At 41.1% G+C, this 27,769-nt stretch overlaps 1 protein-coding gene and 1 pseudogene across 16 annotated transcripts in view; both read right to left on the bottom strand.

Moving 5' to 3' along the window:
* The window catches only part of PPP2R2B (protein phosphatase 2 regulatory subunit Bbeta), a 483,915-nt gene that overhangs the window by 86,583 nt on the left and 369,563 nt on the right, over nt 1-27,769 (bottom strand). For all 16 annotated transcript variants that reach the window (XM_034960730.4, XM_057302358.2, XM_057302357.1 and 13 more), the window contains 3 exons: nt 18,863-18,960; nt 15,812-15,977; nt 8,945-9,057 (listed from right to left, as the gene is read on the bottom strand). In XM_034960730.4, coding sequence (XP_034816621.1) covers nt 8,945-9,057; nt 15,812-15,977; nt 18,863-18,960 — 377 coding nt within the window. The remainder of the gene's footprint in view (nt 1-8,944; nt 9,058-15,811; nt 15,978-18,862; nt 18,961-27,769) is intronic.
* Nucleotides 22,691-27,712, bottom strand: LOC106634805 (keratin, type II cytoskeletal 8-like; annotated as a pseudogene).

Here is a 27,769-nt window from a genome sequence, read left to right on the forward strand (position 1 = left end):
TTTTATTGTCAGTGAATACACTCTGAATGCAAGGCAGCGTAGGAGAGTCAGTACAAAGGCAGATTCAAAGCATAATGAATTGCTTGTCTCTAGATGTAATACTACTTCGAACTTTTCAATATATTCATCATGCTTTCCTGAAACTCCTAGTCTCTAGGTAAAAGACAAGATGGGAAAAAAGAGGAGAAAGGGATTAACATAAACTAAGCGTCTATTGATGGCAAGATATTATGCTAAACACTTCAACAAGTGACTTTATCAGCCCAACCTCTGTAAGAAAGTACAGTTATTATTCTGGAGTCAGCTTGAACCTGGTTTAAAAATATGGCTGTGCCACTTCATAGCTATAGACATGAGCATGTCACTATAGCTCTCTAGATCAAATGTCCTCATCTGCAAAATGGGAGTAACAATAGTACCCACTCCACAGGCTGCCGTCTGGGCATAGTGAGATGGTACCTGCCTAGCAGAAGGCCTGGCACATAATACATACTTAATAAATGTCTGCAATAGTGTTACTTTTATAGCACACTGGCAACTAAGTGGGCTGTCCCCCATGACTTGACCAGGAGTAAGAAGGGGAAAGAAGTTGAGTTATAAAAGGCACTAACAGCTCACAATCACAGAACCATCATGGATGCTCATTCTAAATCAAATCACTCTCTTAGTGTAAAGGCAACCACATTTTGATAATAATGTTGTCCTCAGACTGATCTATACAGAACCTTGAGGCAGGAGGAGACAAGAGGAAAAAGGAAGGAATTTTAAAAATCAAATCTGAGAATCTCTACTTTTGAGTAGAGAGATCATTATGCCAAAGGGTCTCAAACCCATGTGATCTTCAGGATGGCCAGGAATATGGCCGAGAAATACGGGTGGGTGTCTTGGCCATACTCCTGGAGATTCTGAGTCACTTGGTTGGAGATGACTTAGATGTTCCCAGAGTCTGATGATCATCCAGCTTTGGTAAGCCATGACCTAGTTTCATGTACCCTTCCTACCCCGCCTTCTCCCAAAATTAAACAGAAAGCCCACCTATGCCCAAGGCACCAGTAACTTTTACAGTCTCCTTGAAAAGTTGTTTTCCAGCCCCTGCTTACTCATATGTGTTTTGGCTTACACTGAATATTCAGATGCATATATTAGGCATTCTATTTTAGTACAAGAGGCAGGACAGCAGCTTGGGTTTTAGAGTCATAAAGACGTGCACTTAAGTTCAAGCATTACCACTTACTAGCCTTCTAACCTAAGGCAAGTTCCTTAACTTCTCTGGCTTCAGCTATCACATCTCTACAATAAGGATAATATCAGTGCCTATGTTACAGGTTTATGTTGAAGATTAAATTAGCCAATGCATGCAAAATGTTCTTGGAAAATTAGCATAAATGTTAGCTTCTCTTTTAATTCCAACTGAAGTAGTTCCTTTGGCTGACATGGAACTCAATTATCATCATGTCTCTGAACATTAGCCAAAAATATTAGCCAATGAGCAGAACAGAAACATCCCAAAGCCTCATCCCCCAAAGGCGAAACATGTCAAAACACAAAGGCTTGTCAGTGAGGGTAGTGGCTAAATTCTCGTGGAGGGCTTTCTGATCCCATAACTGAAACCCCATGACACAGACAGATACAATCAGAAAATAATGGCAATCAATAATGATAACAGAAATTATTATTTATTTTCATAAACACAGAGTATGTGCGTCCCGCTGAGTTACACACATCACATGCCAGCATTCACTTTCGGGGCAGTCAATCAATGAGAGATCTCAATATCCACCCGCCGAGGCAGGACGGGGAGGATAGAGCGAAGGTTGAGAAATTACCCATACTAGAATGACACATTCACAAAGTTAATCTAATCCAGGAGCCGTTGGTGCCATTGCAAGCCTGTGAATATGGAATAGGCTTGATTGATTTTTCACTGCAGTAGCTAAACACGCCATTGTTATATGCAACAAATGTAAGGAAAGGAAAGATGAAACCATAAAAGGATTGGATATGAAGCCCCCAGAGCAGCAATAAATCACAAAATGAAGTCTAAAAAAATTAAAAATGGTAGAGGAAGGCTGTATCTATGTCCTAAGAGGCCTCAGTTATCAAAGCATATACCGAAAATTAAAACCTGGGGCAGTGAAGGCTGATCCTGACTCAACCAATAATTTGCACTAAATCTGGCCTGGGGTTCCCCCTCCTCCCAGAATGAGTATTACGACATAGGTACCTCAGAGGGAGCAAGAAAGCCTAAAGGCTATAGACAGACAGAACGTGCTTCATTCCCAGTTCTGCCTCTTTCTAGCTGTGTGATCCTGATTAGATACCTGGCCCCTCAGAGCCAGTTACCCTCTTTTATAAATGGGATAATCACATCCACACCACTAGAAAGAAAGAAATGGCAATGCACATCCTGTATGCCTCAAAGGATCCCTGGGAGCATCAAATGAGATGCCCAACATGAAAGCCCATCTACCCTCCAGATGCATCATGGAAACTCCTTCCTAATCCCGTCTCCTCCCTTTGTGCTTCTTCTGAACTGCCATGGTTATCTTCTGTGCTTTTCTCAGGACAGTTATCCTTCTCCATGATTTCTCAAAGTGTGGTCCAGGGACCACCTGCACCAGAATCACCTGGGCATTTTCTGGGAGGGGCCTTGTCAAAGATGTCATTTCTTAGAGTCCAACTCAAACTTTCTAAACCAGCATCCCTAGTGACGAGGCCAGAAATTATGTTCTAGGCAGAGTCCCCGGTGACCATGAGGCACACAGTCATTTAAAAACCAATGATTGAATTCATTTTATGTTTCAGCCACTTGTAACTTGTCTCCTCCATGCCCCATAAGGACAGAGAGTGTGTTTCATTCAACTTTGTAAGAGCCACACTTTGTAGTGCATGCTTAGTACAGTGTGTAGCATAGTAGACACTGAGATACAAAATACATGGAAAAGTCCTGTACATCAGATGTTGTCATCCTCACTGTTGTTTAAATCAAGTGCCATGCCATAAATAGTCCTAATAATAGTGAGGAACAGGAGCTCTGGAGTCAGACAGACTCTGGAGCTCTGGACTCCATTCTTGGCTTTGCTGTTTACTATTTGCAAGGCCTTAAGCCAGTACTTACCTTTCTGAGCCTCTGTTTATACATCTCTAAAATGGGCAGGATGCCTAAGTCACAGAATGATGATAAAGAAAGGACGTCAAACAACTGCGCCCCAAGCCTGTCACTAAGAAAGGCTGAATATGCACAGTTGCTACTATTAGTAAGCCTAAACCAATAGTCTGTTTAATCAGTTCTCTAGGAAACAAATCAAGTAAACTGTTTCACTCAGAGGATCTCTCTTTTGGGAAAACTAGCTAGTCTTTTCAGTCAACTTGCCTAATCTCATGACCTTTTAGCAATGGTCCTCAGGAAGTCCTCATTCAGGAGTCAGAGCTGGTAAAACTGAATGCCAGTTGGCCAGTGTCTTAGACGGTACCTATGGTTGTGCCCAAATTGCCACTAATGGGTTTTGCTAACATCAGGGTCATTTTAAGTGGAAAAAGTTTAGTTCTGGAGATTCATGAGACTGTGAGTGTCTTGCGCTGACAGGAGGACAGAAACAGCCATTGTGTAAAATATGATGTCATTTGATCTTTCCTTTAAAAATCAGTGCATCCCTTGTGTACCCACCCTGTGGCAGAAAAGCCTCTGCAGCCCTCACCCCCCGCCTTCCACCCCACCAAAATCAAGCTTGTATGTTAAGAGAGCTTTGATAAAATGTTCTGAGAGACTTCAATCAATAATAAAACATTCCTGCCCCATGGTCAGGAATATTTCCTTAAAAAGCAGAGCTGTAGAGAATAAGAATGAAAAACATCAGATTTGGACTCATGCGGACTAGGTTTGAATTCCAGCTCTTCCGTTTTCTAGCCATGAGATTTTGGACAAACTTCTTGGCTACTCTAAAACACGGTTTCCATTTCTGTGTAATCTGTTCACTTGAGAGATATTTACTGAATGTCTACCATGTGCCATGGATTGTTCCAGGTGCCGGAGTTGCAGGAGAGAACAAAACAGAGTCCCTGCTTTCATGGAGCTTACAGTTTACTGGGGGTGAAGAGGAGGCAGACAGCGAAGAAAATGCTAGACAGTGACAAGAGCTAAGCAAAAAAGGGCAGAGAGAATGAATGGGAAATGTGGATGTGCTCTTTTCCATAGGATACCCTAGGAGGGCCTGATAGGTAGCACTTGAGCAGAGACCGAAATGAAGAGGAGGCTATGGCTTCAGATGATCTGGAGAGAAAAATAGAACCTACCCAAGAGAGATATTATGAGGACTATGTGATATTAAGGATATAAAATCTAGCAGCTGGCACATAGTAAGCACTCAATAGATGGTTGCTATAATTATTTTTATTTGTTGTAAGGCATGTTTGAATAAAATCCATTAGAAAAATTGTATTCATCACATCACCTTCATTTTGGGAAGGTTATGACCAGTCACAGCTTGGGAGCTCATATTTATAACAGGTAAAAATGCCGATTTCAACCTGGCCTAGGTTCCCAGGGCACTGGCAGCTGATAATAATGAGAAAAAGAATACCTCCAGGCTTACCCTGCAGGGAGAAGTATGCTAAGTGTGATTTCTCACCACCCAACTTCCATTTCAGGCTGATTAAGTCACTTTAACGATGAGTTCCCATTACCTAGAAAGAGCTCTAAGGGTCTGTTACTCCTGGGCAGCGGGAGGTTGGGGAAGAAGGGCATGGAGGGTCTTCTGAAGTAAAACTGCATAGGGACCTCAAGGCCTTTGTTTCTCCATTGCTGAGGTCAGAGATCTGGAAAGTCAATGTGTAAGTGTGTGTATGTGTGTGTGTGTGTGTGGCAGGGACAGTGGTAGCGGGGAGTGGTGGGGGGAGGGAGAGAGAGGGAGAGGAAGAGAGGGAGAGGGAGACAGAGGGAGCGATTGATCGATTAATCCCCTCACCTGGAATAATAATGGCACTAGTTATTAAGACAAACATTTCAAATGCCCAGATGTATATGTCTAAGTTTAAGAGACTAACTCTTGATTTTTAGTCCCAGTCCTGGAATAACCAGTTGAGGGATACTGGGTAAGTCATTTTCCCTCTCTGAGGCTGCATCGGATTGAAGGGCTCAGGTCCCAGAACAAAGTAGATCAAAGTTTGGTTCTCAGCCCTGCATGATCTTGGGTATTCTACTTAACTGCTTGGAGCCTCATCTGTTAAATGGGCATTTTAACACCCTTTGAGGTAGCTAGTGCAGATAGAGAGTGCAGCGTGGTGCATGGTATATGGCAAATGATTAATAAGTGCTAGATACCCGCATTTTCACCTGCTAAATACCTGTCCTGCCCTCCTCATTGGCTATTCTGAAGATGAATCAAGGGACTAGGTGAGAAAATGCTTGTAATATAAATGGTACAACTGTAAGGCATTATTATTAAATTATTACCATGATTATTGCTTTAAGTTATGATATTGAGCAGGGGATATAGTTTTCATAGACATGCTTCTCATGGGCTCTTTTGGTAACGAGATTGATTTTGAAAGGCTATCTTCTATGAAAGATATAGTCACATTCTTGCTTTGAAAAGCTGAGTCTCTCAGCGCTGAAACAGAACAGGTTCATTACACAGTAAGGATTAATTAGCTGTCGGGTATTATTAAATGTTCTCACTCTCAATACCCACATAGAACTGGAAACTATGAAAGTGAGCAAGAGGTAATCATAGTACAGGGAAGGGAAAAAAAGACACAATTGCTGGCAACGCACATTTCAAGAGGAGAGCGTGTTAGTAAATTATAGTCTGATTAATATCACGTCAGCTCATTCTCTGTTTGGAGTCATTGTTCTGAATCTAGTCTTCAGGGTTGCCTGCTTTTTTTTTCTTCTACCACTGGGATCAAAAAGAAAAGGAAGCTGGACTTTTCAGTGTTTAAAGAGTGCTGTGGTGTGGATGTTTACACTGAAATGCAGGATATTTGAGAGCCTAGGAAAGGAGAGGAGGTAAATACAGATACTGGTATTTATAATTATATAGCAAATATAACATGTCCCTCCAAAATATAACAGAGGTTATATAGCAAATATAACATGTCTCTCCAAAAAATAACAGGTTCATAAAAATGATAGCTCAAAAAAAAAAAAATGATAGCTCGAATGGGCCTTAGGGATGATAGAGTCCAGTGACCTCAGACCCCCTTGTCTCAGCCACCAGGGTCAAGTGTTGAAAATGCAGATTCCTCTGGGCCTCCTCTCTGGAGTGCGTCTCAGGAATTTACATTTCCCAGTCCTCTGCTTGGCAGCTTAGAAACTAAGCTTGGAGGGAAGAAGTATAATTCATCAGTTAGGTTGTTAGGTTACACAGCTGGTTAGTAAGAAAGCAAGAACCAGAGTTGGAATTTTCCAACTCCCAGCCACACCTCAGGGCCTCCTTCTCTGTTTCATCTGAAGTCCACTTCATTGGCATCACTGGCTTGGCATGTGGAGGATCTCTGCTCTCGTGGAAACTGAATAGACCTTCTTTGCTCTTTATCATAGGGATGGAATTCTCCCAGGGGTTAAGCACAGATATATGAAATCCCATAGGATGCCATGGACAGTAGGATTCCACAGTGGGGTCTACAGATGTCATCTGAGAAATTCCATCCACATAGCAAACAAGGGCAAGGTAAAATCTGGGCAGAAGTTCACGGTATAAACTCTACGTGGTACTTAATCCAGTTGTTTTCTCCATAAGATTGCCATGTCTCGAGGGGCAAAAGACAGTCTTATTCCCAATATATTGCCAGTACGGTGTTTGCCACTTAGTAAATCTCAGTGAGTAGTTTGTAGAATAAATACAACAGTATAAAAAGTATAAAAAGAAAAATAACTGAATTGTCTCATATATAGAGGCCCACTATCAGTAGGGGGTAATAATAGCCATGATGACGATGATGTTATTAATACTAAAACAACAGAAGGGAACTAACATCATTGAGTGCTTTTTGTGAGCCAGCACTACACAGGCTAAGCTGTTTCTTACACAAAATAACTTATTGAATCCTCACAACAATTCCAGGAAGCAGTGACTATCATCATCCCCGTTATATAGATGAGACATTGGAGGCACAAGGTATTCAAATATAGCCACATGCCACATGATGTTTTGGTCAATAACACTGGTTCCATAAGATTATAATACTGTATTTGTACTGTGTCTTTTCTATGCTTAGATATGTTTACATACACAAATACCATTGTGTTATAATTGCTTACTATTCAACACAGGAACAGGCGTACAGGTTTGTAGCCAAGGACCAACAGGCAATGTAGTCTAGGTATATAGTAGACTGTACCATCTAGGTTTGCATAAGTATACTCTATGATGTTTTCACAACAATGAAGTCACCCAATGATGCATTTCTCAGAATATATTCCCATGATTAAGTGATACATGACTGTCATATGCCCAAGGTCACTAGCGGAAAGTAACGGAGCCAGAATTCTAACCCAGGCTGGACTGACTCAACAATAATACTCTTCACTACACTACTTCCCAGCCTCCAAAACCCCTGCACATTCAGAGCATCAAGGCTGGATTTATGCCAAGTCCACCCAGACTGATAAGGTGGACTTACATGGAGGTTCTCCAGAGCTGAAAGCATAGGCTGATCAGAGGAAACAGAGTCGCCAATGCTTGTGAGTTCAGAAGCAGCTCAACTGAAGACCATGTGCCCATTAGGACAGGGTAAACACCTAATAGTCTAGCACGGTGGTCAGCACAGAGTCTATATTCAAAAAGTAACTGCTGAATAAGCAGATGTATCAATAAATGAATTATTAAACAAATAAACAAGTGAGCTAATCAAGCATACAATGACCATCTCATTTTGGCTTTCAAATATAGGGCAAGAACCTCTTTTCCTCACATCTACTTCACTGTCTCCCTTCTTACTTTTGGTCTTTAGCAGAGCTGCTGGTGTCTGAAATCACATATTTTACACAGTTTTACAAGGCTGTTGGGGCTAGGGCTATCCCAACATGTGCCTGCTTTACTGCTCACATTGAACATGTTCATAACTGAGCTCATCATCCAGTCCTAAACCACTTTACCTTACATCTAGAGACGCTTCCCTTAAAAGTTCACTTTGAGAAATCTGTTTTTAATGCCACTTTCCTATGAGAACTTTTCTGGTCTCCAAAAACCACAGCTAATTTTTTCCTCCTTTTATCAAACTGCAACTCTCCAACACTTTCTCAATGCATTTATCTTACTATATTTAGTGCCATAATCATTTGTATATTAGTCTTACAAATCCTCTTTATCAGGCTATGTATTTCTGAGGAACAGGAAGGAAGCCACTCAGACTGAGTAGAGATCATATATTGAGGACCAGCCATAGAGGAAGGCTTTTCCATCCTTGCACTTCTTCCTCATAAGTCCATGAGCAGTAGGTACTGTGTTCACCGTTTTGCAGATGGAGAAACTAAAATTAACTTGCATGTTGAAAGCTCGAAAAGGTTAAATGACTATTGGGAAATTTGGGTAAGTGGCAGAATTTGAAGCCAGGTCTGTTAGATTATTAAGTTTGTGTTCTGAATCACAAGACTGCAACTCGCCATCTGGATTCTCATCCCTGTACCTTGAGTACAGAAGGTGCTCAAGACATTTTAGATAACGTGAACAACAGAGGCTAAGATTATAGTAACGTCTGGCAGTGGCCATGTGGGCAAGTCTTCTGGGACAAAAGGAAAAGCATGGATTTGTAGTCATTAGAAGGCTTGGCACCTTTCCTGCTTCTCCATCTGCCACCAGAGAGAGACTGGGGTAGGCTGAGTCTCTGCCTACGTTCCCTCACTGGCCCATTATAGTTGCAACCTACAGTAACAACCAGCACATGGCCAACCTTAGGAGATCTGCCCCTGACTGTGGTGGCCAGGGCAGCTGTTTGCACTCACCCGCAGGGTTGTGATGGTGGCAGGATCCCGGAGCCGGCCCTCCTCATCTTTCAGATTGTAGCCTTCTGGCCTCTTATCACGCTCGCTGACTTTCCACAGCTTCACAGTTTTATCTGTAGTGGGCAACCAGATTAAGTCAGAATTAGAGTGAAAAGCAAGCTCATAAGGGAGTTTTCCTGGGGGCAATGGGGAGAGGAAGAGGTAAGGATGGATAGAATTGCTACAGAAGCTGGCTCACATAAATATTTGCCGTGCATAAATCCCATGTCATTTGAAGGCAGAGCTCATATTTCAAAACAAAAACATACATTATGCTGGGACAAATGGATTTCCCTGATAATGGGCTCTTAAATCTATAGCTTATACCTTAATTTAGCTCATTCAATAAAAGCATTTATTGAGCATTGAATAATAAGAGTGCAACATACACAGAGCTTACAACGTAACTAAGAATTTTACATGAAAAATTGGTTTAACAGTCATAACTCTGGAAGTAGGTGCTATTATCTCTATTTTAGCATCTCACCTCACTAACACATTGTCCTTACCATGTCCTAAAAGGCCCTTCATGACCTGCCCTCTCCACTTTCTCCACCTTTCTGACCCCCCTGTCCACCCTCTCCCTGCTCACTCACTGTGCTCCAGACACATGGCTTCCCTACTGCTCCAGGTACACATTAAGCTCACTAAGCCTCGGGGCCTTTGCACTTGCTGTGTCTTCTGTCTGGAAAGTCCTTTACCCTCTTTTTCATATAATTTGCTCCTTTACTTTCGTCTTGCACTTGCATCCCAACCTTAGAGAGGCTTATGTAAAACCTACCTAAAAATGCTGTCCTCAGAACCATTCTCTATCTCCTCTCTCCTGCTTTATTTTTCTTCATGATACCTTTTACTACCTGACAATTGGTTGATTATTTATCAAATAACTATCTGTCTCTTTCACTAGAGTGTAAAATTGTTGAAGGCAGGGATTCTATCTATCTTGTTTATCACTGTACCACCAGCACCCAGAACAGTGCCTGGCACACAATAGCTGCTCAATAAACATTAGTAGGGCAAATGAACAAATCTCATCTACCTGCATAGTGCATATTTCTAGCAATATTCAGGGAAATAAAATAGTAAGGAGATACACTGAAATGTTCCTTTCCTTTTGCTGCCTCTATGGAGTCTCCAGCTGGAAACTACCTTTCTCACCTTTGTACTGCCCCAGCACTTTATACAACTTGATGACACCTGGCATTCTCCATAGCATTAAAACAGAGAACTCCTGTCCATACAGAACTCCCATGAGAACTCCTATCCCTACACGTGTCATGCAGGCCAAGGAAATGAGTAAAAAGGGCTAAAGGATCTGTGGAGCTGGAATGGCGTGCCCTACATGCAGGCTTTTAATTCAATTTTTTTTTTTTTTTTTTTTGAGACAGAGTCTCGCATTTTCACCCAGACTGGAGTGCAGTGGCACATTCTCAGCTCACTGCAAGCTCTGCCTCCCGGGTTCATGACATTCTCCTACCTCAGCCTCCCGAGTAGGTGGGACTACAGGCACCCACCACCACGCCCGGCTAATTTTTTTGTATTTCTAGTAGAGATGGGGTTTCACCGTGTTAGCCAGGATGGTCTCGATCTCCTGACCTGGTGATCCGCCTGCCTCGGTCTCCCAAAGTGCTGGGATTACAGGCGTGAGCCACCACACCCGGCCTAGTTCAATTATTTAAGGAGACAAGATCAGGCAAACAAATCACGTCTGCTGGCCACATGCCTTGGTGGGCTTTCCTTATCAGATCCAGTGTACATTTTTTATACTTGTTTTAACATATCTTTTTGAAGGCAGAACTTGGTTGCCTTCTTTGTGTCTTCCTCTGTCTTGCACAAGGTAGGGTTTGGAATCAGACAACCTTGGGCCCAATCCCCACTCTGACGCCAGTCACATGGCCAAGGACGGGGATTCCCATGCAGTAGATACATAACCCTTCCTCCCTTCCCTCCCTCCTTCCTTCCCTTCCTCCTTCCTTCCTTCCCTCCCTCCGTTTTTTCCTTCCTTCTTTCTTTCCTTCCTTCCCTTCTTCCTTCCCTTCCTCTCTCCTTTCTTCCCTTCCTCTCTTCTTCTTTTTTTAAATTGAGATAGAGTCTCACTCTGTCACCTAGGCTGGAGTGCATTGGCGAGATCATGGCTCACTGCAGCCTTGTCTTCCTGGGCTCAAGTGATTCTCTCATCTCAGCCTCCAGAGTAGCTAGGACCATAGTCGCATGCCACCACGCCCAGCGAATTTTTCTATTTTTTATAGAGACATGATTTTTTCATGTTGCCCAGGCTGATCTCAAACTCCCAGGCTCAAGCAGTCTGCCCATCTTTGCCTCCCAAAGTGCTGGGATTACAGGCATGAGCCACCACACCCGACCACAACTAGTATTTCTTAAGCAACAAATAGGATTGCCAGATTTAGCAAGTAAAAAAATATAGAACACCCAGTTAAGTTTGAATTTCAGATAAGCAAAAAATAATTTAGTATGAGTATATCCCACATAGTTCAATCTTACAAAGAAAGATGGTGCCTCAGTTTCTTTATTTGTAAACTGGGGATACAGTATCTTCCTCATGGGGCTCTGATGAGGATTAAATACATCACAGCATGGAGAGTGTTTAACACAGTATTAGGCTTCTAATAATGGTCCGCAAATGACAGCTTTTATTAGAATTAGCAAATTGGGCAACTATTCTGCCATAATAACATGTTGCTCTGACAGCTTTAGCTTCAACCCTCGATGATGTCAGCACATCCTATTTCTTATCTGTAACACTGTCAGGGGAGAAAAGCCGTCCCTCTGGGAATTCCTTCCTCTTTTGCCCCTTGCTTCATTCCTCCACTTCTCCTCACCTGACTTTTTGCCACCACCTCCCACTTCTCATGCCTTTGGGTGGACAGATCTTCTAAGCAGGAGATGTGGATCACAGTACCATTCGCCTTGAAGCTGCCAGAAACAAATGCCTTGTTCTTGGAGGTCTTAATGCACCACATTGTGAAGTGGGCTTTCAGCAGCAAATAAGTGCCCCATTTTCTTGTATCTGGGCATCACTTGGGCTGCTCATGTCTGACACACTGGCAAGGCTGCTAAGTGTATGATTTGTGTGCTCTGAATTGTGCCGTCACCCTGGCTTGTGCTGGAGCGAAAGGAGATCCTGCTGCATACCGAACTGCTTTTTAGGGTGAGAAAATGAACATGGGCCATATTTATACAGTCACGTGGTTAGCTCTTGATCAGCTGTGACTTAGAACATCCCCAAAATTTTAATACCAAATTTTTTTTGTGGCGTGGCTTTGGAATGTATCCCATCCCATTTGCAAAGTTAACATCGTATATTTTTCTTATCATGAATGATAAATTGCTATACAGAGAAACAGAGAAATCATGGGTATAACATGAAGAATAAAAATCACCTACAACCTCTCCAGTCAGGGACGATCATCGTCAACATTTTGCATAAATCCTTATAGTACTTTTTCTATGTACTTTGGGGGGAGAATACAAATCTGTAATATTGCATATATAGATTTTGTATTTTCTCATTTTATTTCCTTCTTTTTATTATACAAGCAGTACATGGAATGTTTATTAAAATAATCATAAAGGCAAAAAAACTCCCTTAATTCCACCAGATAGAGATACCTATTATACAAATTTTGTGATTTCTTTTATATTTATGTATACAATTATGTAACTGTTTTTAGTAAACATAATATGGCATACTTAGTTTATAGTATGCATTTGCCTAATCATATTTATCTATACCAACGTCTACCCCTGCAAATATATTTATAGGGATAGAATATATTTTTATACTATAACATATTGTATATATGATTTATAATAGTGAGAATTTGTTAACAGCTAAAGGACTAATCGTAGGAGGCTTACTAGTAAACTACAGAAGAATCATACAAGGAAATACTATGTGGTCATTATGATATTTTAGAATATTTAACAATTGGGAAGATATTCCTATTATTAAGTGTTATATTAATAAAAACCTAGTTACAAAAGAGTTTGCAGAATATATCATATTTCCGTTAAGAAACAAACAAATTTATTTGTATCTTTTTGCTTTTTACTTTAAAAGACTTAACAGTGGTTCTCTCTGGATGGGAACACTTTTATTATTTATGTTTTTCTATATATTTTTTTCCATGAACATGTACTAATTTCATAGTGAGAAAAACAAATTCAGTATACCCCACTTCTCATGATAGGTATTGAAGTGGAAGCAGAAAATGAGGTAAAACAATGTGTTTTTATGTCATAAATAATTTGAGAGTCTAGATTCACAATTGAATGTTGGTTTTATTTTTTATTGAAATTGTGAGTTTGAAAATATATTCTAGCAGAAAGTAAAAATTGTTCCTAACTATAATAAGATAAGCAGTATATTTTCTTAAAGATAATTGATGGTGAATTCAATCCAATTCCCCATGGTTGTGTTGCCTGGAGTCATTCTTGACTTTATTATCACACTTTTTTTCTTGACTCAGTATATTGAAGCTTTGTGAATAAAAAAGTCTAAGGAACATGTGGCTGTTAATGAGTAATGACTTTTTCTTTCTTCTTGCTGGTTCTCTGAGTAGTTTATCATCGCTTGTGGCAGCTTTTAAATACAATCTTATCATCTATCTTCATTTTCTCTTTTGTACAGTAATTCCAATTGTCTCCCATTAACTTTTGCATGTTAACCTATTTGGCCTAAGGGGGATTCTCAACCTCAATATTAGTATAAAAAAGAAAATTACATAAGAACATGGGAATTTTTCTTAGAAGAATCATTTTGAGATGCTGTTGGCATATGAAACAGTATCCCAAATTGGAAGATAATATCCTTGTTAATCAAAAAACTATTTAAAAACTCAATTAACAGAATATTATGCTATATAATTAATCTTCATTGCATTTCACTGATTTTTTCCCATCCCCGCGCCAACAAAGTAGTTAATAAGTCCTTGAGTTTTTTTTTTTTTTTTTTGAGATGGAGTCTTGCTCTGTCGCCCAGGTTAGAGTGCGGTGGAGTGATCGCGGCTTACTCCAAGCCCCGCCTCCTGGATTCACGCCATTTTCCGGCCTCAGCCTCCCGAGTAGCCAGGACTACAGGTGCCGGCCACCACACCCGGCTAATTTTTTTGTATTTTTAGTAGGGGCGGGGTTTCACCGTGTTAGCCAGGATGGTCTCGATCTCCTGACCTCATGATCTGCCCGCCTCGGCCTCCCAAAGTGCTGGGATTACAGGCGTGAGCCACCGCGCCTGGCCAAGTCTTCGAGTTTTAAATGCAATAATCAATAGGCTAAATTTGAGAATATAAAGTGAGTTAGCTATAGAAGACAATCAGACATTTTTCCTCTGCCTGAAGTAATTAAGTCAAAATCATCAGAAGTCTCTTTTATTCCAAGTAGTGTTGAATCTGCAAAGCCTGTTAGTGAAACTTAAATAGCAAAATTAAAAGGAAAGAAATTGAAACAAATTTATGTGGTTTGGCTTCCAAGAAATCAGGATTGCAAAACATAAACAGAACAATAAATATAGTTATGAGAAAGAATCAAACTACTTGGAGTCTGGAAAAACAGATGAGTAGAGATCTGGTCATGAGGAGATGAGATATGCTTGGATAATCCTAAACCAGCTGCGTCCGAATTGTCATTTTTTAGACTTCTATGCTGGCTTTATATTTGAGAGATTTGGGGTTCAAATGCATTAAATAACTTTCCGCTTTTTTCCATAAGATTAATATGAGACTCATTGTAAAACTTTACAAATTAAAATGACAAAAGGAACAAATTGACAAGTTGCCCATACTGCACAAAAATTAATCATGGTGAACCTTATGTTGTATTTCCTTCCAGTCTTTAAAAATATTCATGTATGTTTGATCACATTATTGACATTGTATTTTTTCACTTGAAATATGAACATTTCCCTTTCTTTTTAAATCCCTTGCTTCTTGCTTCTCGATTTAAATTAAGATGTATATTCCTCATAGACTCACATATGAGATAAAATGAATCATTCTCCAACTCATTTTCTTGGGAGAGGGTTTTTAATTTTTAAATACGAATCCTCTTAATTGTTATGCTATTCAATTAGCACCCTTTAACATGTGACTTTATGCCAAGTTGTTTTGAGCTTAGATGGCTTCTTTTAGCAAGGATTTAAGAACCTGGAGGTTAGGTAATTCCACTGTATAAAGACTTACCCAGTCATTATGTAATTTGTCTCTCTATTCAATACCCAACATCCTCTCTCTCTGACCTATTTATGTCAACTCCTCCTCATCCAACAAATGGTGTTAAGTATGGAGGGAGATAGGAAAAGAAACCCTTTCTTGATCAGTTTTTTGATAAAGTCCCTATCTCTTCTTGCCTTGTGCTCCTATCATAGAAGTTAATTTTTGTCAGAGAGACACACAGCCATCTGCTTTACAGACCCTAAAATATATTCAGGGATTAATAACTTCTATTCAATATGCCAACCTCACAGAGACAGCATGTTGAGTTTCCTTAAATGTATTCCCAGAACAACATTCAGTGAATCTTAAGACAGGAAGTCACATTCCAAAAACACCTGCAAATAATCTGCAATAGTTGAAAACTGCAGATAATGGGTCTCACATAATTGGGTCATAAATTTAATATTTTAAAAAACAGTTACTATTTATTGAGGGCCGAATCTGTGTGTGCGAGGCACTCTGCTAAGCATCTTGCAAATGTTATTTCTAAGTTTTTCAACAGCCCACACAGTTCAAAGGAAATTGAGGTTAAGAAAGATTGAAGTATATAGTTTGGCCGACTGTATCTCTGAAAATACCAAACAGGAATTCCACCTACCATTAGTAGACAGAAGAAAGTAAGCTGCATTCTGCTGGGGGAGCCATCTTATTTTATTGATTTTTTCTTCTATTTCTAAACTCTTCAGGTAATCGAACTCGGGTTCATGGCTCTGGAATGTGCTGTAAACATTGTATTCGCCCCTACGATGAACCTGATTTTTACTCTGTAGGAAAGGAAAAAAATACACAACAGATTAAATCACAGTAGCCAACTGTAAAACTCGCCAACTCCCTTTTTTTTCCAGCAGTCATTGGGGGTGGGATGAGGGCAGGGCCATGAGGATGAGGGCAGGGCCATGATAGTCACTAGCACCTCTGAAAAAAAAAAAAAAAAATATATATATATATATATACACATATAATTATACACATGAACTTCTGTACTATCATATAGTATACATAATACATACATAGAAATATATTAAAATAGAACAAAATTTTAAAATCAATATAAATAGAAGTTCTAATATTTTCTTTTTGCATCCTAACAGATGCTGCAGTCACCCTTTGGAGTGAGTCATCCCACAGTGGCATTCGTAAATACTTACATTGACCCCTCAAAGAGAGTACAAAGTTGTAGCATCTATGACTTTCATTGGCCTTTTAAGATCTCACCTGATTCTCATGAAATCTCTGAGGTAGGTGGGGCAAGGAAATGGACAAAAGAGGCTCAGATATTAAATGACTTCCCCTAGGTCTCACAGCTCATAAGGAGCAGATTTGGGCATCAGATATGCCCCTGCTCCTTTTTTTTTTTTTTTTCTTTCCAACATGAGTGACAAAGCAGACAGGAGCTCAGGGATGCTACCTGCATCATTAAGGAATGATGAGACTTTACCTCTTGGCTTTCCTCTAGCGCTGATTATGCAATGAGCAAACAGCAGGGACTACATACATGATGAGAAAATTAAACACAAGGGCAAGGGTCTGCAGAAACGGGAAGAAAAAGAAGAAAGGAAGAGAGGAGAAAAAAAACAGGATGTGAAAGAAAGAAGGAGAAGAGGAGGAAAGTGGAAAGGGAAGTTTTATTTCAGATATTTTAGGTCCTTATTACCAAGAGCTTCAAGAAGCAGGCTTTGAAAAACTCAAAAATTCAAATATGAGTCTTATTAAACATTTGTTATAAAAGCTTGACTCTTAATAAAAGGATTAATTTCCAAATGTATATTTCTAGGTGGATATAAAATATCCAAACCCAAATCTCAACTTACTGACCAGTGAGAGTGCTGAACCCTGGGTGTGTAATGTATTTGTGCGGACTCTCTGGGTGTGTGCTTCCTGAGAATTCACTCCTGGAGCTCACCCACTGAAGTCAAAAGCAGGTCTGCCCTAGATGATGTCACATGGGTTTGTTTCTCGGATTTAGTGCTCATTTTAATCCCAAGACTGGCCACAAAGCTTAATGCTTAACTGCAGGTTCTTTATCCTCATTGACATTTATTTTTTATTGAACAAAACTACCCTGCTTTAGAAAATGTGTCCCCCATCATTCTACGAATGAATCAGGCTTCCCAAATATTTCACTAAATTAAAATAGGTGAAACCTATAAATAGCTAACAGAAAATGTAGAGCAGAATATTACTGGCAACATGCTGCCTTGGGTAATTTATGCTAAATAGCTCCTCCGGTTCCTCTTTATCATCACTGCGAACCTAATTGGTTTTTTTTTTTTTTTTAAGAAAAAGCTGGAAAAGGAGGTTTGAAAATGAGTGTTCAAAAGACTTTAAATGCTGACATACTTGGTACTATCCTGCTCATTTGCAGAGAGAGCCAGTCCACCTTAACAATACATTTATAAGAGTGTTGATTTGCTACCATCCAAATCAGACTGTCAAGTGTGTGTAGTATGTGCCAGACCAATTAGCACTAGGCAGCTCTGGAAAAGCAGGAAAAATTCCAGGTCACGAAGAGCTATTAGTTTCTACTTGCCAACCACATTTTCGTGTTTCCAGGGCCAATGGAATAGGCTGGATGCCTGATTTAATGCTGAACACTTGAATTTATATGGAACCCCGAGGGATTACGATGCCCTTATAGAAATTAATTGCAAATAATGTGCAATTACCAAATATATCACCTCTAAATGAGGCTTTCCTTTTTTGAGGGGAAGTGTACCGCAAATGGCTTTGAGGCACAAAGCAGGCTTTAAATTGCTAGGGAAGTCTCTTGTGAAACCTTCCTCTCACACTGGGCCTCCCTCATGCTTCCCGAGTGCCCGGTGAATCTCAGAGGCAGGCAGTGGCAGATGGGAGAGCTACTAGAACACAGACTGGCCTGCTGGAAGCTCGAAGACCATGCCAGGGGAGGCCAAGGAAATCAAATTGGGCCATAATTCCGTTTTGACAAACAGAAGCAGACACCAAAAAACTCAATTTATATGAAAAAGAGAAACAATTCCTAGTGAAACCCATGTCTCAGGAAGAAATGGGTTTATGAGAGTCACTGGAAGTTAGAACTCCTGCTCAGAAATGGTCCTATATGTAGCACTCAGCTCCAGGGCCCTCTGTGTCACCTACAGTGAACCTACAGTGATACTGTGATGTGTGTCATAAGCTTTACTCAGACGCTAGTTTGTGGCCTTTTACCCCCTTTGGTGAGGTAAGCTATCATTTTCTTCTCTGCTGTCCCAAGTTGTCCTCTTCACATCTGTTGGCAAATAAACTATGTTTTTTTTCCTCCTGCATATTCTGGCAGCACCTGAAATCAAGGGAGACTGAATTTCAATGGCTCTATGACAGATCCCATTGAAAAAGGAGGAGTTACGCTCAACAAGCACCCATGGAATTTTGCAGGTCAGGCGAGAAGTGAAGTTGTTTTGCAGGTGTAACATCCAGGCGTAGAAAGATAAGGCCATGCCCAGAAAAGGCTCTCTTTTACAGGGCTTTTATGAGTCTGAATGTATAACAGTTGATGTTAATGACTTTTTGGCAGTTTTTAGTTTTCGAGCAAAGCAGCAAGGTTAAGGGCGACACATAAGGATTAAGGAACAGTAGGAGGCCTCCTTTAAAAAGTGAAGAAAATGGGCATTTTGCATTCACCACCACTTACCTCCTGCTCTCGTTGAAATATTACAACCCGACCCCCCTTGTCCCCTGTCGCTAGTAATTCTCCCGTGTGGTTGAATTCTACCGTAGAGATAATGTCAGCTGCAAAGAAGAAGACAAAGGCAATTTAAGTAACTGCACACTTACTTTGAAAGGATAGATAATAGATATACTTTTCTGTGCATTTAAGGGCTTAGGGCTTTGTCTCTGCAGTGGAATTTACAAGGATGTTATGTTCTGGGTTTTAAATGCCACCAGAAGTGGCACTTGGGAAGTAAATTTCCTAGATGCCCACACTGCACAGTGGTCTCCTGGAACATCTGGAGAGAATAAAAGGGAAAAACACATTTATACCCTTTTAAGGAAGAGAAAATTAACTTCATGATGGCTGAAGGAAATGGCTATTTTCTTTGATGATTTCTACCAACCACAGACCGTTCGTGCATCCATGGCCTTTACACCAAGAATCTTCCCCACACAGGCTTCAGTTGTGGCTATTCAAATCAGGGCTGGGGGCTGCGATGAAGCAGGGTTAGGATGCTTGAAGCTCAGACACGGAAAATGGAGGAACAGAGCACAAAGAAATCATTGGGAAAACTCTGCCAGTCGATAATTCAAGGAAGGAACTGACAAATGCTCCAGCTTGGCCCATGCCCCTTCTTTTTTTGTGAGCCCAACACATCCTTCTGGAAGAGCATGCCTTATTTCAACCCCAGGAGAAGGGTGCTGAGAAAACAAGGTCATAAGGGCAGAGAAGTGAGGGCAATTTGTACTCTGTATTTCTAATCAGAGAAAATGCACAGGCACCAGGAACTCAGATCACAGATAATTGCTGAAGGAATGCCAGCCTGCCAAGTCTTTCTTCTATGCTGGTTACCCCTGGAGGAACATGGACAGGTAAATTACCTATGATTGGATTTATTAGGGCTATTTTTAGAAAAATGTCAGAGGTTAATTCCTCCACAATTATTCCCCTGCAGGGCTCCAACAATTGCTACCAAGAGTGCAAATGAGTTAAAAAAAAAAAAAAAAAAAAGAGGCAGGGGAATTATGACTATGGCCTTTGACAGGAACATTCTGAAGATAATGTCTAGGTAAGGAAAGCAAAGGGGAAACAGTGAGGTGGAAAACTAAGGCAATTACCCCTGAGTAATTCTGATCTCAAATCTTACTTTTATATCATTATTTCAGGATTTTCTTTGTATGCCTGATTTATTCAGGTAAGTAGTGTAAAATTCTCCACTTCACATATAACTGTTCTTTTCCATGTATGAAAAGGCTCCTTATGGTCATTCATTGTGCAGAAGTTAACAAAAATAAGGCATAAACCTTGGTCACTTTCAAGCTAGACACATTTAAAAGAACAATTCTTGATTTCTTGTTTTGACTTCTTAGATAATTGACCTCCTAGATAGCAAATACAAAGGCCTGCAGGGCCACAAAGTAACAGGTGAACTAGAAGGACTATGTATGTCTCCTTTAAAGGGGCAAGAGGCTATTCAGCTTAAGCTGATTGGGGCCATGATTGCCTGTATTGCCATGTATTGCCTGATGTTCTCATTGTTTAAATATATATAGGAAGCTGGAAATCAGGACTTTTATGCAAAAATCTCTTAAAGTTTATACATTGGCAAGTATGTTTTCCAATGCCATGAGAATGAAAAAGTTAATCATATCTGTGGGCTGAATGTGGTTTGTGGGTTATCAGTTTATGACTTCTAATGTACAGAGTCTTCATTTGGAATAGGCTATCTCATTCCAATACTGATGCTTTTAACTAGAAATCTAGTTCATTTTCTCGAGAAGACTCCAGTGAATACTACCTTAAGGAAACACAAAATAAGCAATATGGTTACTAAGTTCCAGATGTAAGTTTAGAAGGTCCATTTATGTAACCAATGCCCATGAATTGAGAAGAAAGTCCAGCCAGTGAGAAAGCCAGACACCTCAAGTGAGTTATTTGACCACTTTCCTTTGTTATAGTTTGCCCATCTTAGCAAACTACTCCCATGTTTAGACGAGAGAAGGCATCTACTTAACACTTGCAGTTGCTTCAGATTGCCCTGCTTGAAAGCACCAGTGCTAAGTTACACTTCTAACATTAACCACTGCTTCTGGCTTTTCAATGAGTGGTTAGCAAAGGGTTATTCATGGGGCTTCCAAATTTGGGTACAGCCTAAAGCGGGCATGTCTATTGCTTTTCACTTTTTGTCTTTGGTCAGGTACAAAGGCTGGTCCAGTTCAAGGCTCTTGAACTGCTCAAATACAAACATTTCTCAGAAAGAAAGAGTAGCAGGAAATAATGAGAGGGTGGTGGGAGCCAGGCCTGAGGTTTACAATGCCTGGCTCTTGTCTCAGAGCTATGTTCTAAAGTTCTGCTTACATGCAGTCTATGCCCTTTCACTGGACAGTGATTAATGCAGAACACTAGAGTTCTGGGTGGGCTGCAAGGGCCTTACAATGAGAACTAAAGATGGGCCTTTCCTTTTGGTGAAGTTGGGTATCAGAAGAGAGTTAAGTAGCTTTTCCCAATGTGAGCTCTTGGCTCAGTTGCCAAGAAGATATTACTCCAAGGGCAACACTTGCTTTCCCAGGGGATGACACATACATTTTCCTTCTTCCTAGACTCTGAAAATGTCTTTACTCTCACTTTAAGACCCATGCAAGTCAAAACAAGGCGGGACTCAAGTGGAAGTCAAAGTCACATGATTTAAGCCAGTATTATTAGAATTCTGCATTATGGAGTATTAGGCATGGTCCCAGGTAATACAAATATTTCCTTTGTTTTCCAAGTGTTATTATTTTGCAATGCTATGTCTCCCTCAAGAACCTTGTAAGAGAAAGGGTGATTTGCATGGCAGGATTCTGAAATTCCTTAGTCCTCTTGCAGAGTCCTTACCTTTATTTTAATTCTACTAGCCAGCTGCTCTGTACATGAACCTGTTTATATCATGCTATTGTCTACTTCCCTTCAGAGAATAAGCCGTGGCAGCTCAAGTTAATACTTGTTTTGAACTTTCATGTTTCCTGACTCATTTATCATTGCTAAGCCAGTAGGTGTAACTGGAATACTTTACTGCCCCATCCATCTCTGCATATCTTCATCTATGACTGTTTAATAATTGATGCAAAACTCATGAATCACTATACATTCCAATTTCAAGATACTGAAACTTCTGATACAAATACTCTTGTGTTTGCAGCATGCTCTTTGGTAAGGCAGTTTAAACTGGAAAATATACTGCTCAAGACAAAATAATTTTGTGATATGGTAAGAGGATGTAGTAATAAGGTAGCAAGTTTAGAGATAATAACGTCATTTGAAATCATGATCCACAGAAATCAATTCATCAAGTTCAACATGGCTTTCACCTTTAAATTTCACCTTTAAGTTTATATGACAATTCCACATTTCATTAAATGCTCAGCCTAATCATGCTGTTGATCAAGAAACTACAAACTTGAGCATTTTTCCTCTGTTGTATATAGATGTGGATGAAGTACACATTGACTAAAAACAAAAGCCAGAAACAGCTAGAAAGGTCAAATGTAGTTAAAGTGATTTTTAAAGGAAACCCTGGGTAGTGTGAAGTTTGCCTTGCTCCAAATCTATTTGTGCTGATTTAATTTCCACAAGATGGTGGCCTGGTAACCCCATTTCTAGCTCAATAGGCACTATTAAGGCTGAGTTTATTATTTTTTTTTAAATCAATCTCAGCATCCTACAAAAGTTCTAGACTGGTAATTTCATACATAAAGTATTATTTACCTGAATAATAGATATTGACTTAACAATGATACGCATGTGAGGCTAATGATTGTGAGGCTTACGGAAACAGAGGAATCTCCTAGTTCATCCCTAGTCTCTTGCAGTATCATGCTAGGCTGGAGTCTATGCAATGCCAGAGAATTGAGTTGAGGCAGGCACCTGGATTATTAGGTGATATACAACTCACATAGCAGGGTGACTGTTTTGATAAAATGGAGACTCAGTTTAGACTTAGGATCTAAACTCAAAGTCTACAGATGGAATATCTTACTGACCAGGTCACTAGCACTGACCTCTCAACATCAATCATAGAGATGGAAATGCAAGGGTAATGCAATTTAGTTTTCAGAGCCCATTAAATGTTTTATCTTTCATCTAAGAAACATTTGGTAGATAATATCATAAAGTCATTTACCCTACTTGCATCAGCTGACTAGTTCTGCCTACTCAATACCTGGCTTTATTTCTGATGACTGGATTGGGTTTTGGTAGTTTTCACCTTCAGCTAAGAACAGAACAGAAAATATATTTCATAGTGAATGATAATGGTGAAATGATCATAGTTACCAGGTTTGTGTTGAGAAGGTTTTGCGGGGTCACTTCTAGGCTGGGGTGCCATGATTAATGGGTAATGAATCTGGGTGGGTGGTGGGGGAGGTAGGATGTGTATCATTTGTCATCCCAGCACAGAGGCTTCTAGCTAGACTGGCAATGACTACTTTGTGGATCATTAAACAAACGGGATTCTTAGGCGTCCTGATGGGAATTACAGTTGTTCCTCCCATCCATATAAAACTGTGGTCTCCTTCTTGGGTCCTGGATCACGGTCCAAAGTCAGCATCCATTTTCTCTGATAAGGTTTACTTTGGTAAGTTTTGGTAACTGAAATAGTGCATTTGAGCATATTTTCCACAAATAGGGGGTTGGGGAGGGGATAGGAAAAAAGTCTGGTTATGGCCAAACCCAAATACTCCTACTGGGATTATGCCAAGATGACCTTGTTGAAAGATGTTAATATGTCATAAAATTTAGAAAATAATCAGTCAATAAAACAGTTTATGTCAAATGATTGCAAGTTTGTCAAAGTGTTTTCATTTCAGAATATATCTTTTCTCTCTCTTTTTTTTTTGGCAGAGCTAGCTGAGGTTTTATCTTGGACAGAAAAACAAAACAAAACAAAACAAAAAACAATTGAATTGTTTTGTGGCTGGAGGCATGGGCAAGGGGCGGGGGTCCCCAGGCAGTGAACTCCCCCGCGGGTGGGCTGAGGGCTAGGGCTGAGCCTCAGGTAAGTCTCCTGTTCCCTGTGCTTCCTTGCACAGCAGCCTCCCTCCTAGGCTTTGGGGCAGCCGCAGGAGGGGCAGGCTGGGAGGGGCTGCCGCAGCTGTTCACTTGAGCAGGAAATCAGAGGACACCAGCTTCCCATCTCGGGTCTTGATCTTCTTCACAACCATGGCCCTGGTGGAGCTGGTGCGGCTGAAGGAGCTGGAGCCTGCGCCAGAGCGAGAGCTGGAGCCCAGGCCGTAGCTGAGGCCAGAGCCTGTGAGGCCCCCATAGGCCAAGCTCACACCACCTGCATAGCCGCTGGTGGTCTTCGTATGGATACTCATGTTCTCCATCTTCCAGCAGCTTCCTGTAGGTGGCGATCTCGATGTCCAGGGTCAGCTTGATGTTCATCAGCTTCTGGTAGGCACGCAGCTGCCGCGCCATGTCCTACTTGGTCTGCTGAAGGGCGGCCTCCAGCTCGGACAGCTTAGCGTTGGCATCCTTAATGACCAGCTCCCTGCGCTGCTCGGCATCTGCGATGCGGGCCTCCAGGGAAATCCTCCCGCCTTTGAGGCCCTCAGTCTCAGCCTGGAGCCAGCTGATGTTCCGGTTCATCTCAGAGATCTCAGTCTTTGTAAGACGCAGGTCTTCCCAGCCAGCGTCTGCAGCTCCTCATACTTGATCTGATACATGCTCTCGGCCTCAGCCCGACTGCGGTTGGCGATCTCCTCGTACTGTACCTTGACCTCAGCGATGATGCTGTCCGTGTCCAGGGAGCGGCTGTTGTCAATGGACAGCACCACAGACGTGTCCGAGATCTGGGACTGCAGCTCCCGGATCTCCTCTTCATACAGCTGCCTGAGGAAGTTGATCTCGTCAGCCCTTCCAGGCAAGACTCCAGCTCTACCTCGTTAATGCAAGCTTCATCCACATCCTTCTTGATGAGGACAAATTCATTCTCCATCTCTGTACTCTTATTGATCTCATCCTCATAGTTGTTCTTGAAGTCCTCCACCAGCCCCTGCGTGTTGCCAAGCTCCGCCTCCAGCTTCAGCTTCTCCTGGCCCAGAGTTTCCAGCTGCCGCCTAAGGCTGTTGATGTAGCTCTCGAATATGTTGTCCATGTTGCTCCCAGCCGTCTTCTGCTGCTGCAGGAGGCTCCACTTGGTCTCCAGCATCTTGTTCTGCTGCTCCAGGAACCATACCTTGTCTATGAAGGAGGCAAACTTGTTGTTGAAGGTCTTGATCTGCTCCTTCTCCTGGGTGCACACAGCATGGATGTTGGGGTTCACCTTCAGGTTAAGGGGGCTCAGCAGGCTCTGGTTGACTGGGACGGCAGTGATGCCTTCCATGCCACTGGCCCCACCATAGGCCACCCCGGAAGCTGCTGCTGCCCACTCAGGAGAAGCTCAAGGAGCTGATGCAGACACCAGGCCCACTCGTGTAGGAGCAGCTGCAGAAGGCCCGGGTGCCAGAGGTGGACACCTTGTAGGACTTCTGCACCCTGATGGACATGGTGGAGGCAGGAGTGGAGGCAGGCGGGCTGAACCAGGCGGAGATTCCAGAAGGAGTGGAGAAGCTGCTTCTTGGTAGAATATATCTTTTCTAACAGGTAAAGCAATATGTACACTTATAGAAACTTCTGTTAATGACAAGGTGGCACTTAAAATATAAAACTAAGTTTCCTTTACAATCTGACTCTCCTACAAGTAATTGTTAATGACTACACATACCCACACACTCTCTCTCTATAGACAAAAGTTTATCAGAGAGAATCCAAAATTGTACTGTTTTGGTGTAGAACGTACATAATTTATTTTCTTATGGTCTTTTTCTAAATCTTCGGTATTTTCTATATTTTGCCATAACCATAAATACTTGAACAATTTTTAACTTGTAAACAATTTTAATTTGTTTTCAAACTGAATGAAAGATTTTAGCACTCATCTCAGCAGCTTTAAAATTTTTTAAAAATTTAAAATTTATATATAGGCTGGGCACGGTGGCTCACACCTATAATCTCGGCACTTTGGGAGGCTGAGGCAGATGGATCCCTTGAGCTCAGGAGTTCGAGACCAGGCTGGGCAGCATGGTGAAACACCATTTCTACCAAAAATAAAAAAAATTAGCTTGGCATGGTGGTGTATGTCTGTGGTCCCAGCTACTTGGGAGGCTGAGGTGGGAGGATCACTTGAGCCTGGGAGGCGGAGGTTGCAGTGAGCCGAGATCATGCCACTGCACTCACACCTGGGTGACAGAGCCAGACTTGGTCTCAAAAAAAAAAAAAAAACACTGTATATCTGTATATCTATGTATGTATGTGCGTGTGTGTGTGTGTGTGTGTAAAATTCACTTTTTGTGGCATCCGGTTCTACAGGTTTTGACAAATGCATAGAGATATGTATCCATAACCACTATCATGATATAGAACAATTCCATTGACCCCAGAAAGTTCCTTCACACTGCTCTTTTTAGTGGACAATTCTTCCAAAAGAAGTAAAATTATGGGAATAAAATGAACTGATAGATATAAGAGCTTGTAAGAGTTAAAAATGCTGTGTAGATACAGTGTCTCTATTGATATGACTCAACTTGATTTGGCACCAATAATTATTTTCTTAGTACACAGAGTCAAAGATTTTTTTTAATCTTTCTGTCTAGATGTTATTACTATTTGGGATTCTGTTTGGATGGTATGGAGCTAAAAAAAATTCATCAATACACTTTTGCCAACCTGCATCCAAGCTACGTTATCCATGAAGTATTCTACCTTTACACCTATGCCCTTGTCTTTAAATGGAACTATGTTTGAGTTCCTGATTCAGTAGCATTACCTTCTTAACTTGACACTGCTTCTCACACTCATTTAGTTTGGTACTAAAGACAGAAGTAGTAAATACACAGTTCCGATTACACATGCCACATGCTTGCTATCCTTGACCTACTGTGTGTAATACATTCTGTTTGATCCAGAATTGTTTCCTCTGTCATCCAATCAGTGTCTGGTATTTGGATACTGAATATTCTTCTTTTCATTTAATTAATTCTGTGCATACTGGTTTTATCTTCAACCTGGTGCTGGTTTACCTCTTAGATGAAAGAATACAGATAGAAGGGTCCAATAGCTCCAAGTCCCAAGCTCTTATCACAATGGCTGTTTCCTACTTAACCATAAGTGCAGTATTAAAAAATGGGCACTGCTTAAATGTCAGTCTGACCCTGTAGATCAAGCCCATTAATGGCATGTGTTGTGTCATGGCAGATACTCTTGGTTGGCTACTCCTACTCAGAGTCTTTCTTCCTTGCCTGCCTCCTACTGTCCCACTGTAGAGGCTGGAAAACCCACATACTTGCTTTTTAGCCTCCCTTGTGGCTAGGGGTAATTGTGTGACCCAGATCTGGCCAATGAGGCATACAGGAAAGTCTACTGGGGAAGCAGGAGGGGGACAGAGATTCTGGGAAAGAGTTTTCTTCCCTGAATAAAAGGAAGTAAGTGAGGGAAGGCCTTCTGACCGGACTCTTCATTGCTTCCTGCCTTTGTTTGTAATTAAATGTGTTCATAATACGTGGGGCTGTGGCAGCCATCATGTGACCATGAGGTAATAAGCCTATGGACTTTAAAAGGCTAAGAAGCTGAGTATGACAGATGGGAGAATGGGACAATATCTTTGATGACACTGTTGAGCAACTAAAACCTACCTTAAGACAGCCTATGTCTGAAATTGTTAAACCCTGTGGTTTAAGCTACTGTTAGTAAGTTTTCTGTTATATTCATCTAAATTCATGCTACTATACATGTCTTTCCATCTTTGTTTTCCTTATAGCACTTTGCACAGGGCCAGGTTATTAATGCATATTGAGTTGGAAACTCCCTTGC

Source organism: Pan paniscus, chromosome 4 (assembly GCF_029289425.2).
Source record: "Pan paniscus chromosome 4, NHGRI_mPanPan1-v2.0_pri, whole genome shotgun sequence".
NCBI classification, from domain to species: Eukaryota; Metazoa; Chordata; class Mammalia; order Primates; family Hominidae; genus Pan; species Pan paniscus.